The sequence below is a fragment of the Phacochoerus africanus genome, chromosome 7, assembly GCF_016906955.1.
Source record: "Phacochoerus africanus isolate WHEZ1 chromosome 7, ROS_Pafr_v1, whole genome shotgun sequence".
Taxonomy (NCBI): Eukaryota; Metazoa; Chordata; class Mammalia; order Artiodactyla; family Suidae; genus Phacochoerus; species Phacochoerus africanus.
The window spans coordinates 8,712,584-8,725,196 of NC_062550.1; the positions used below are offsets into that span (position 1 = coordinate 8,712,584).

At 51.3% G+C, this 12,613-nt stretch overlaps 1 protein-coding gene across 1 annotated transcript; it reads right to left on the bottom strand.

Annotated features, from left to right (window-relative positions):
- Window positions 1–5,694: 5,694 nt before the first annotated feature.
- Window positions 5,695–5,907, bottom strand: LOC125130638 (MIEF1 upstream open reading frame protein). The gene has a single exon (XM_047786205.1). It carries the CDS (start codon window positions 5,905–5,907, stop codon window positions 5,695–5,697), a length of 213 nt encoding a protein of 70 aa, XP_047642161.1.
- Between the last annotated feature and the right edge of the window lie 6,706 nt (window positions 5,908–12,613).

A 12,613-nucleotide genomic window follows, 5' to 3' on the forward strand; every position in this document is an offset into this window, starting at 1 on the left:
CAAGGCGGGGAATGATCATGCCAGGTGTGGGAGAACCTCTGCACCAATCTATTGAGATTACAGAGGGCACCAAGCTCATCACCAGCTTTTTCTTGTACTGGAGTAAAGTACCCCACCGTGAAATACACTTATCTTTTTTTCTGTCTACCCCGAGGCATATGGAGTTCCCATGCCAGGGATCAGATCCAAGCCACAGTTGAGACTTACACAGTAGCTTGTGGCAACACCAGATCCTTAACCCGCTGTGTCGGGCCCAAGATCACACCTGTATCCCAGTGCTCAGGGGACACCGCCCATCCTGCTGCACCAGAGCAGGAACTCCCCACCACGCAGTACAGACCCCTTCCCAACATCGTAACCACTGCTTCTGGAAGGTTAGACCTGAGAAGGTCTAATGTAATTAGAGGAGACTCATCTAATCCCATCTATCACTTCATACACACAGAAGTGACGCGCCAGAGGCCCCAGAGAAAAGGAGTAACAGCCACATGCAAAACTCTTAACTCCTAGGATAACAATTTTCCTACTGTATCATGTATACCCTTACCTCAATCAAACCGTTCCTGGATTTCCCTTTGTGGCTCAGTGGTTAACGAACCCAACCAGGATCCACAGCCTCACTCAGCGGTTTAAGGATCGGGTATTGCCGTGAGCTGTGGTGTAGGTCACAGACATGGATCAGATCTGGCATTGCTGTGGCTGTGGCGCAGGCTGGCAGCTGCAGCTCTGATTTGACCCCTAGCCTGGGAACTTCCATATGCCACAAGTGCGGCCCTAAAAAGACAAAAGACAAAGACAAAAAAAAAAACAAAAAACAACCAAAAAACTGTTCCTATTCTACTTTCTACAAAAATAATAATGATAAACAATATTAATATTTGTCATTATTATTACTATGGCAGTGATAATAACATGCACCAAATACCCTGCCCATGGAGACACAGCTACAAGTCCATGTGTGAGAAAGGTCCAAAGACAAAAAGAATTCTCTGTGGACAGTCTCACTTGGCAGATGCTTTGTGTCTTAGGGACAGCGTACAGGGGGCTCAAGTGAGACTAGCACTATGAGAGGGACCGAGAATAAACCCAGTCGTCACTGCAGACTCGGCTGCTAACTGGAAAACAAACAAACAAAAGTCAGCCTGCTCAAGCACACCAGGAAAATGAGCTAAAATGTGCTCACCTACAAGGAGTTCAGGGCACAAGGCAGAAGAGCCGGCTTCCTAGAGGGCTCAGGGCTTCCCAGAGGGCTGGGGCGAGGCCAGCACACCTTTGCTCCCTGGCAACAATGGAGTCATCCTAACTCAAGTTCCTCTAGTTCCCACCTAAGCCCATTTCCCATGAAGTTAGAACCCTGGGCCCAACCCAGATAAACGATCACAAAGTGGCTCAGATCTGAACACTGCTCTCAGCACCACCTCTCCTCTCTACCCTCCCCGTGCTGTGCACCAGGAACTACACGGGAAAAACAGTTGTTTACCATTCACCACTACACCCAGTATACCAGAAGGGGAGGACAGAGAGACGAGGTCACTGGCTAGTTTCACACCTCACGCCTCTCGCCTGTACCTCCCCCCTTAACAAGAAACATTTCTCACTCAACTTATTCCAGCAATTGAGTTAACTGAGGGTCACTGTCAAGTTCAAAATTATTTTTTTCCGGCTAAAGTTCAGAACCTTAGTGGCACTTTTCTTCTCTCCATCTTTCAGCCAACAGGAGCTTCAGGTTTAGGGACATAATGAGAGACTACTTGGCCAAATTAAATATATTCCCACTTCAAATGCAGAGCAAACAAGGCTGAAAAGAGTTAAACTTTGTATTTATTTACAGGTGAAGTCGGGCAAGAATTCTAGTTGTCCTCCCTCCAGTGGCCACTGAGACAGAGATGGGACAGACCCACCTGAGGCACAGTAATCGCGTCCGGACCAAGGTGAACACTAGAGTCGCCGTACAGAATACTGACCTCTGTCTCATGTCTTTTAAAACAAAAGACCTTGGAGTTCCCGTCGTGGCTCAGTGGTTAACAAATCCGACTAGGAACCATGAGGTTGCAGGTTTGATCCCTGGCCTTGCTCAGTGGGTTAAGGATATGGCGTTGCCATGAGCTGTGGTGTAGGTCCCAGACACAGCCCATATCTGGTGTTGCTGTGGCTGTGGTGTGGGCCAGCAGCTACAGCTCTACTTCAACCCCTAGCCTGGGAACCTCCATATGCCAAGGGTCCAGCCCTAAAAAGGAAAGAAAAAAAAAAAGAATGCGAGTTCGATCCCTGGCCTTGCTCAGTGGGTTAAGGATATGGCGTTGCCATGAGCTGTGGTGTAGGTCGCAGACGAAGCTCGGAGCCCAAGGTGCTGTGGCTGTGGTGTAGGCCCGCGGCTACAACTCCGATTCGACCCCTAGCCCCTAGCCTGGGACCTCCATATGCCACAAGTGCAGCCCCAGAAATGGCAAAAAGACAAAAAAAAAATTAAAATAAAATAAAAGACCTTGCTGCAGTTTTTCCCAGGGGGGAGAACCACTCTCTAAAGGACGCTTGGATGTGACACAACAAAACAAGGCAGGCACATCCACCTGGGCAGAAGCCGGAAGGAGCCTCTCTGGGCCATCTAGTTCTTGGCCCCTCGGCTGACTGGTGAGATCGAGGCAGGGAGGTAGCATAATAAAGAGCCTGGGTTTCAGAGTCAGAAATCTGGAGGCTGAGTACTTGCCTTTGAGCCCTGACTAATTAGCTGGGTGACCTCAAATGAGTCCCTGCACCCTCAGTGAGGTAGAGGGATGATGATAGCTGCGTGGCCTAAATCACAGGGAGGTAATGAGGAAAGCACGTCTGCTAGCAGGCTGCATGGGAACGCTTTAGAAACTGTAAAAGGCCTCTACAGGTGTGGGCTGTCCTTAAGTCTTTTAAGATTTCCAGCCACAGGACAAAGGCTCACCTTCCAGGAGGCAGTCAGCACTCCAGACCATCCTGTGAGTTACATTCTACCTCCTGAGACGGAGCCAGGATGGTCTCTAAAACACACTGAGGCTATGCTGGGCTTGAGACCAAAACCATGAAGGTGAGTGGGCTTGGGAAATGAGTTTTCCTACTCTGGTGCAAATCACTCCCTGCCCCATCCAAGGACCAGGGGCCCACGAAGACCTGGTGACCTGGAAGAAGACAGCATCCACAAACTCCCACAGGGAGAGTAAAGCTCCTTTTCTACAACCAAACTCAATCTGTTCCAGGGGAAACTACCTGTCCACAGTACCCCCTCCACTCAGGCTCTGCAGCACTAGCCCAGAGCCTGGTGGAGCTGGGCCCTCCACCTGCAAGGACCCCTTAGTGCAATTAAGAAGGCACCCTATTGTTTAAGGGCTTTAGCTTCCACTTTACAAGATGAAAAAGTTCTGGAGATCTGCTGGAATATAACAATATGAATATTCCTAACACTACCGAATTGTACACTTACAAATGGTTAAAATATTTAAATTTAAAAAAAAAAAAAAAAGTGGGAGTTCTTGTCATGGCGCAGCGGAAATGAATCCAACTAGGAACCACGAGGTTGCCGGTTCAATCCCTGGCCTCGCTCAGTGGGTTAAGGATCTGGGGCTGCCGTGAGCTGTGGTGTAGGTTGCAGACACGACTCAGATCCTGGGTTGATGTGGCTGTAGTGTAGGACAGCAGTTGTAGCTCCCATTTCACCAAGGCCTGGGACCTCCATATGCCTCGGGTGCGGCCCTAAAAAGCCAAAAAAAAAAAAAAGTGGAACACTGCCTGGTGAGCAGCACTGATGGAGAATGTGAACTCTGCTAACATTTCAGATGGGTTGTTTAACCTGTCTCCCTAAATAAAGAAATGGGACTAGGAATGTTCATCACCCCAATACCATGGGGGTGATGAGTAATGGAGGCCCTATAGCTTCCCAGGATGACAGCACAGAACTGAAAATTCCAATTTATTTTACTGGAAAAAGTCATATGACTCAAACATTATCTGGCTTGAGTACACATAAGAGCTAACATATGTTGAGTGTGTACAATGTGTTGGGCATTTAAAACCTACTAATCCCTTTAATTCTCACAACCACCCCATGAGGTCAGTCATGTTGTTATCTCCAATTTACAGATGAAGAAACTGAGGCAGAGCTTAAGTTCACTGGCCCAAGGTCACCATGTCAGTAAACTGTGCAGCCAAGAGCTGAACCTAGAGTTCCCAGTGCTGGGGAGTACTTTACAGGGGCCCCAAGTACAGAGCTGCAATGGTTCCCCACTACCAGATATCACCACCTCAACGGAGGATTCGATGTCCTCCCAGACCAGGCCAGCTTCAATTCTGGCCACCTGCCTTCCAAGTGCACCAGACTTAAGTTTCCAGACCACACCTCTGCTTATGCCTGCCTGTCGGCCCAGCCAGCTTCTATTTCTTATTTGAGACGGACCTCAATGTCCTCCCTCCTATAGCCACCTGTGTTTCCTCCATCACCACCCTCCCCCAAGGCACAGTTCTGTCCTCATCTCCAAGCTCTACCCGACCTCCAGTACAGAGCTGCTCACACTGGGATTACTTCCCACTGATCTCCACATTAGACTGAGCCCCTGGAGGGGCCCTATCAGTCCCCTCTACCTCACAGCCTACCAGAATGCTAGGGCCAGAGAAGGCCCTGTGGGCAAGCTGCTGAATTAAATATAACCATTAGGTTACAGTGAGACTTCCAGGTGACACTAGCCTTGGAAGCAAACAGAGCTAACATACCACTGGCCAAGAACCATTCCAAGTACTGAGTACCCTGTCTCACTTAATTCTTGAAATAAGCTGAAGAGGTGGGTACTATGATCATTTTACAAATGAAGAAACGAAGGCCTATACAAGTTCAGTGATCTGCCTTAAATCCCACAGTTGTTAGCAGCAGTGCCAGGATCTGAACCCAGGCACCACCCTCTGAGGTCTACACACTCTGCTGGCTTTAGAGTCTGCTGTAACAGAATACAGTCGTGTCTGGGAGAGCACAACCTTGCCCACAAGAGAGCTGAATCCACTGAAGAATGAGCCAACCTGGAACTGAGCTCTAATGTTTTTTTTGTTTTTTTTTGTCTTTTGTCTTTTTGTTGTTGTTGTTGCTATTTCTTGGGCCGCTCCCTCGGCATATGGAGGTTCCCAGGCTAGGGGTTGAATCGGAGCTGTAGCCACCGGCCTACGCCAGAGCCACAGCAACGCAGGATCCGAGCCACGTCTGCAACCTACACCACAGCTCATGGCAACGCGGGATCGTCAACCCACTGAGCAAGGGCAGGGACCGAACCCGCAACCTCATGGTTCCTAGTTGGATTCGTTAACCACTGCGCCACGACGGGAACTCCTGAGCTCTAATGGTTTTAACCAATGCCTTTCCTAGCATTTTCATATGTAAAACATTCTGGAAAACAAAATGGTACCCCAGTGGGGCTTGAAACTCAGGGCATGTTTTCTTCTCAATAAGAGAACATACTTCTGTTACTATGTTTGTACGTCAGCCACTGATTTATGACTAAAGGACTCTGGTCATTAAAAGTCCCTCTCTTGGTTCCCTGCATCAGAAAAAATGAAACCTATCAGCCTACCTACCTGAGGCTTCTTACTGCATCTGGGAGGTGGAGGTGGGGAGAGGCAGCGTGTCTATGGAAGGCACCTTTGTCCTCTTGCCCTCGGAATTAGGATGGGAAGGGAAGAGGGAAACTCCTAAACAAGCCCTCCCAATTTGCTGTGGAGGAAGACCAGGCCCTTTTCCAGCTGCCTCTCCCGGGCCTCAGGGTCCTCTAGCTTCTGATTTTTCCGGAACTCTCGGCGGATGGAGGCAAGGTAGAAGTCTCGATCAGTGTAGCGAAGCTGCCGGCCCTGGCGCAGCAGAGCCCGGTAGAGACTCAGCACCGCCTCTCGGCTCCATGAGGCCATGGGGGACTGACAGGGGCTGGGCGTCAGGCTGTAAGCGAAAGGGAAGGAACAGAAGCCTAGAATCAGAATTCATGACAGAAGGGCCCACAGAGACTAATACAGCAGTTCTTCCTCTCGGTCTCAGAGACACCCCACCTCACCCTGCCAAGGTCACGCTATGACTTGGTGGCAGGGATGGGACCAGATCCTAGCCTGCTGACCCCTGCTCCTGGGAAACTACAGGTTATGTGGAAAGACCAGGGCTTGGCTCTTGGCTCTGCCACTTACTTGCCACGACTTCGAGCAAAGTACATGACTTCCAGCAAAGTACAATAACAAGCATCAGGTTCCTCGTTTGCAAAAACATTGATAATGCTATCTACGTTTATACGTTGCTATATAGTACTTATCACAAAGGGTTATTTTAACAATTGGCTGAGACATTGTTCGCAAAGCACCTGCAATAGAACCTTACCCTAAGGGGGCGTCTAGGTGGGTTGAAGGTAAGGGCTCTCAGTCATAACTGAATCCTAGCACCACCACTTATGAGCCGATGACCTTTGGCAAGTTCCTTAACCTCTCTGTACTTACCTTAGTTCCTTATGTGTAAAAGGAAGATTAAAACTGTATTTTCCATATGGCCGCTAAGAGGACGAAATGAGTGAATGTATGTGAATGTGGTTAGAACAGCATTTGGCATCTACTAAGCAGTCTATCAGGGACAGCTATTATTAGGGTTACCTACTCTCATCTGTATTCAATGGAGCTACACATAAACTGTCACAGTCAGTCCTTACACAACAGCAGGGGGTTATCATTTGTAAAGTGCTTTGTCATCCCTTATCACATGTAAGCTGAGGAACTTACAACTGGTCCGGGTTCATGTCAAGCTTTAACACTTACTGTTTACTAGATATCCTGCGAGGGCTAAGCAGGTCCCACGTGACAACTCATCCCATTCTATCAACACCACCAGTGTCATCGGTATCCCCATTTTAAGTAGAGAAAACTGATGCTCCCAGAGGGAAGTAACTTGCCCACAGGCACACAGCTATAAAGAGGGGGTGCACGCTTGTCCCCAACTCTGCCTGCCTCTGTAATGACAGCTACTACCATTGGCTAGGAGCTTACCAAGTGCACAGCACTTCTAGGTGTTCTACAAACTTTCCCAGCACAGGGCCTGGCACATACTAAAGAGGGAACCCTCAAAACGTCCTTCTGTGGAAAAAAATGATGATGACCCTTGTTTCTGAAATACAGAAACGAGACGGAGTGGGGGAAACATTTGGTAAAAACGTCTGGACTTTGGGCCCCAAACCAGCTAGCCATCAGCCTCCGGCCTAGTGCTAGCAGCCATCCCCGTCCCTTTTCCCTCAACTGCAGAAGAGCACCCCTCAGCCCCCCTTAAGGGTCTCCCGCAGCAGGAGATAAGTCCAGAAATCAACAGGAAAAGTGCTTTATAAAGTAAGAAGCGACTGTCACGCCAGAGCTGTTACTACAAGGTCGAGCGGCGAGTGGGCGGCTGGGCCCCGGCGGGTCCCCAGTTTCTTCCCTGACCCTGCCTTCGCACCAAGCCGAAGTGGGAAGACCCCGAGGCTGGGGCAGGCCGGCTCAGGCCCCCCCGGGAGGGCTCCGGAGGCTGGGGCGGGGCCAACGAGCGGCCTCAGGGGGAAAGCCCAGGGCAGGCTAGGGCCAGACCCCCGGCGGCCAGGTCGGTAGCCCGGGCCGGATAGGGAGCACCGGCCGCGGCCCTGAGAGGAAAGGCGGCGAGCCCCCAGCCCTGGCTCTCACCCCTCCCCTGACTTACCTGCGGGCCGCGCGCGCGCTACCACTCCTCGAGACTCGCCTCTCGCCCGGTACCTCTCCTGGGGTCACCCGCCAACATGGCCCCTTCACTTCCGGGACACGACCTTGCGCACGGAGCTGAGGGGAGGGATCGAAGAGAGCCTGGAGGCAGGTGGAGGCGGGAGGACTTCCGGTTTCCCCCGCCTAGGCCTCTCTCGGGGCGGGGCCAGAGCCACGTCGGGCCACGCCCCTAGCTCGGCTCCGCCCACAAGCTTGAGTCCCGCCTCCGTACGTGACAACACAGAGGGTCCGGCCTGCTGAGGGCCTCGCCTACTCGGCGGTCCCAGGCGTCGTCGTCCCGCAGGACAGAGCCAGGGAAAGCTGGGGGAGGCAGCTGTGCGGGGTAGTCACCCACCCTGCTGCCAGCACCGTGGTCTGTCCGGGGGTCTGGCCAGGCCCCAGCACTGTCTGCCCATCTCGAGCTAGAACCATGAGGGCTCCTGGGGGACTTTTAACACTAACAGTATTCCCTATCGTGGCTTTCACAGCTCTTCCATTGTCTCAGATTGCCTTCTTTTCATCCCTCCATGCCGTTCCCCTGGCAAAGACCTACCTTTCAAGGACCACCTCAACTGTCCCCTGTAGAAGTCTTTTCCTGCCCCCTTTCTCATCCAACACATTAATGTCTCCTTTGGGCTCCACGGAAATGTCTGCTGACCACCTAGGGCTTCAGTCCTTCGGTTAACAAAACGTGTTATTGGCGCCTGTTATTTGCTAGGCACTGTTTTTTAGTTTCTGTCTCACCAGATTTAAGGGCAGGAGCCATGTCCTTACGGAATCCCTACACCCCCTTCCCCCCAGAGCCTAGTTTAGTGTCCAGCTGAGGAAGGATAGTCTAGGAGGGGAGGGGAACAGGCAGGGTTTGGAATCAAGCCCAGACAACTCCAGCTCCAGTCCCAGTTCCACCACTTAAGGACAGCTGCCTGCCCTCTGGCAAGTTTCCTAACCCCTCCCAGCTTTTGTGTGGATTAAAAGGCATCTGGCAGGACAATTGCCCACCCATCCATTCATTCTTGCATAAATCCTTGTTTTGCAAGCACTGCCACTGGCACTGCAGAGAATACATCAAGTCCTCAGATTCTGGTGGGGGCTGATGTCAGAGGAGGTGATGAGAACCGGGAGAAACTTGAGAAACTTACTGGATGAGAGGATGAAGGGAAAGGAGTTGCCTTTTTATGTGGAGTGTTGCCAGAAGGCCTGTCTGATAAGGGAACCTGGAATAGGACCTGAGGGAGGAGCATTCCAGGTGTTGGCCCTCAGGTGGGCCCTTAGGCTCAGCTGTCCTAGGAGCAGAAGAGAGGGGACCAGTGCCAGGGGAGTAGAGTGAGTGAGCAAGAACTGGGGAAGACGCAGGACTGCAGGTCCTTTTCGGGGCAGGGGAGGGGAGACTATGCTGAGGCTGGAGCCACCAGAAGGTTTGGAGCTAAGGAGGAACACGACCTGACCATTTATTTATGGTGAAAAAATTATATTTCAAATTAGCCAGCTGGACTCAGTTTAGATGACCCCAATTTTTTTGGCACCACCCAAAGCATCACAGGCAGGGGCCAGTTAAACATATACCTTCTTCTCTCCATCAGACCCCATCAGGGTGTTGGCCTTGGCTATGTGATGTCATAAAAGCATCTTCCCAGCCTGTCTGACACATGTGTTGGTCGCCTTGACCTCCACAATGAACACAACTATGTTTCTATCTTTTTTTTTTTTTTTTGTCTTTTTGCTATTTCTTTGGGCCGCTCCCTCGGCATATGGAGGTTCCCAGGCTAGGGGTTGAATCGGAGCTGTAGCTGCTGGCCTACGCCAGAGCCACAGCAACGCAGAATCCGAGCCGCGTCTGCAACCTACACCACAGCTCACGGTAACGCTGGATCGTTAACCCACTGAGCAAGGGCAGGGACTGAACCCGCAACCTCATGGTTCCTAGTCAGATTCGTTAACCACTGCGCCATGATGGGAACTCCTGTTTCTATCTTTTATCTCCATCATGGTGGACCTTTCCTGGTGGCCTGGGGAACTTGATGATGGCATAGTGGTCAAGCTTGTTTCTTCTGAGGGTATGTGGGCTGCCTTCAGAGCTATAGTGTCTTCGTCCTCAGGAAGATGGGTGACGTGTGAGTGGATCTTGCATGTGTGTGTCTGTGCGTGTGTTTCAGCACTGCCTTCCTGGGCTTCAGAACTTTTGCTTTGGATTCAGCTTTGGGAGTGTGAGGTGACCATTGACTGAAACGGCCCACCTTGGCCAGGCACGCTTGAGTTACCTCACAATAGGAACCCTGATAAGGATCAGATGCTGCCCTGAAGATGAACTGTGAGAATTTGGAAGAGGCCAACGGGATCCTTGGTGCTGGAATTCGCCTTGCCCAAGAGGTACGTTGCCACCAAGAAGGATCCCGGGCCAGACTAACTAAGGGCAGAGCAAGACTATTGGCCAAAGACTACCTGGAAACTAACCTCATTCCCATAAAACCAGAGACAGCGAGCCATGCGGCAGAGCAATTCCCCCAGGTTCCCCCACTGAGGCAGAATATTAATTCAGGTAGTCAGTGTAGGAGCTTGGGCTTCCATGCATTCTTTGATATGGCCATTGCTGAACATTTGTGGCTTAAGGGCTTCAGGGAGTAACCTTTCCACAGGCCTTGTTTTGTTACGGCAGATACCCAGCAGCCCTGCGCTGCAGCGTATCAGCTCTGGCAACAGCCCCGTGGCTGTAGCGTACCAGCTCCGGCAGCTTTGCGGCTGCAGGGGATCAGCTCTTTTACCTGGCGAGAAACCAGGCGAGCACTGGGAGAGTTGGAGAACTCAGTTTTGTTACGCCGGCGGGCTCAGAGGAGATCGCTCTCCAGAGTCTCAGCCCGGAAGAAGGGTTTCACAAGACTTTTATGGGCTACGTCTTCCGGGTCCAAGCTTGACTAGTTGGACTGGAGTGACGTCAGGCAAGGTAGTAGATGCGGAAGCAGATGCATGGGGGAGGACTGGCTGGGGCAGTTGGCTAGACTTTGCTTAGTCATCATGGCTGGGGTCTCTCCTTTCTACATTTTACTGGGACATTTTCTCCTACAGTTTTATTATAGGAAATGCGCATTCCCCACAGACTTTGTTTACTATAGAAAATGTGAATTTCTAGCCCACGCTTCCACTGATAAAAGAGGAATGAGAGGAATGGCCAAGGAAAAGGACAAAAAAACCAGTAGAACTTTCAGGCCACTTCCAACCCTAAAAGCCCTATTGGACGAGGACGGATATAGGTAATTGAATAAGGTCAATGGGAGAAAACCACATCTCTCTGAACCCAACTCTGGTGCCTCTCCCCACCTTCAAGAGATAAAACCCCTATAAGGACAATAGAGAAAGGGGGCTCTTCTCCCCTCTCCCAGTAACCTGGGAGCTCTCTGCTTTCCTTTAATAAAAATTTTGCTTGCTTGCTGCCTGTGTGTTCGCGGAGTTCATTCTTCAACCACCGAGAACAAGAACCCAGATTCCGGTACCATCTCTCCGGCATCACCAGCTGGCTGCTCCGGTACCTCTTCCCAATAAAGTCTTTTGCTTTGTCAGCACACGTGTCTCCTCAGCCAGTTCATTTCTTTTTTTTTGTTTTTCTGTGTGTTTTTTAGGGCCACGCCCGCAGCCTATGGAGGTTCCCAGGCTAGGGGTCTAATTGGAGCTGTTGCTGCTGGTCTACGCCAGAGCCACAGCATGCGGGATTCGAGCTGCATCTACAACCTACACCACAGCTCACAGCAATGCTGGATCCTTAACCCACTGAGTGAGTCCAGGGATCGAACCCACAACCCCATCGTTCTTAGTCAGATTTGTTTCCGCTGCCCCACAACAGGAACTCCTGACCACTTCATTTCTGAGCATTAGGAAAGAGCCCATGCTCAGCCCCTGGAAGGGGTCCCCCTTCCTGCAACAAGAGGGCAGGTGCTTCTTCCTTAGTTTTGGTACCGTCTCCACGAAAAGGGCCCCTGACTTCTATTTTCACAGGATCGGTCTGGCTTGAGACAAACAGAACGGTGCCAGGGCTAGAGCAGAGAGACTGGGCAAGAGGTTGCCAAGCCCCAGGGGAGAGAGAACAGGGGCTCAGGCCAGGAGGTAGCCATGTGGAGGGGAGTGGTCAGATCCAGGAAGTATTAAGTGGTAGAACCACAGAATCTCCTGATGTGGGGGTGCGACTGAAGAGCCAACCACAGTCTCTAGGTCCTGCCTGAGCAATTGCTCTGCTGCCCCCACCACCACCCACCAGCCTATCTTGGAGCATCTTCCAGGCTCTTCAAACTGCGAAAAGAAGGCAGTTTTCCAGGTGCCTAAGTTCACTTTGGTGAAGGAAGACTTCCCATGACATAGGGAGCCCCATCCATCCTGGGGATACTGTGAACCCCTGGAACCCCTGGTAGGAAAGGGAGAGGTCCAGATGGGGGCCTTGAAGAGGCTCCAGATTCAGGAGTAATAGTTGCCTGTGACACCTGGGATTTTAGGCATCATTCTTCCCAGAGCTGGCTTGGTGTGAAGGAAACACACTGAGATGGCACCAGCCTCTCTGATTCTGGGAAGATGATACCGGAATCTGGATTCTGGTTCACGGCCGTCGAAGAATGATCTCAGTGAACACACAGGCAGCAAGCAAGCAAAGTCTTTATTAAAGAAAAGCAGGGAGTTCCCGTCGTGGCGCAGTGGTTAACGAATCCAACTAGGAACCATGAGGTTGCGGGTTCGGTCCCTGCCCTTGCTCAGTGGGTTAACGATCCGGCGTTGCCGTGAGCTGTGGTGTAGGTTGCAGACGCAGCTCGGATCCCGCGTTGCTGTGGCTCTGGTGTAAGCCTGTGGCTACAGCTCTGATTAGACCCCCTAGCCTGGGAACCTCCATATGCCGCGGGAGCGGCCC

Coding starts and splice junctions, on each gene's coding strand:
- LOC125130638 (XM_047786205.1), bottom strand. CDS start 5,907: ATGGCCTCATGGAGCCGAGAGGCGGTGCTGAGTCTCTACCGGGCTCTG.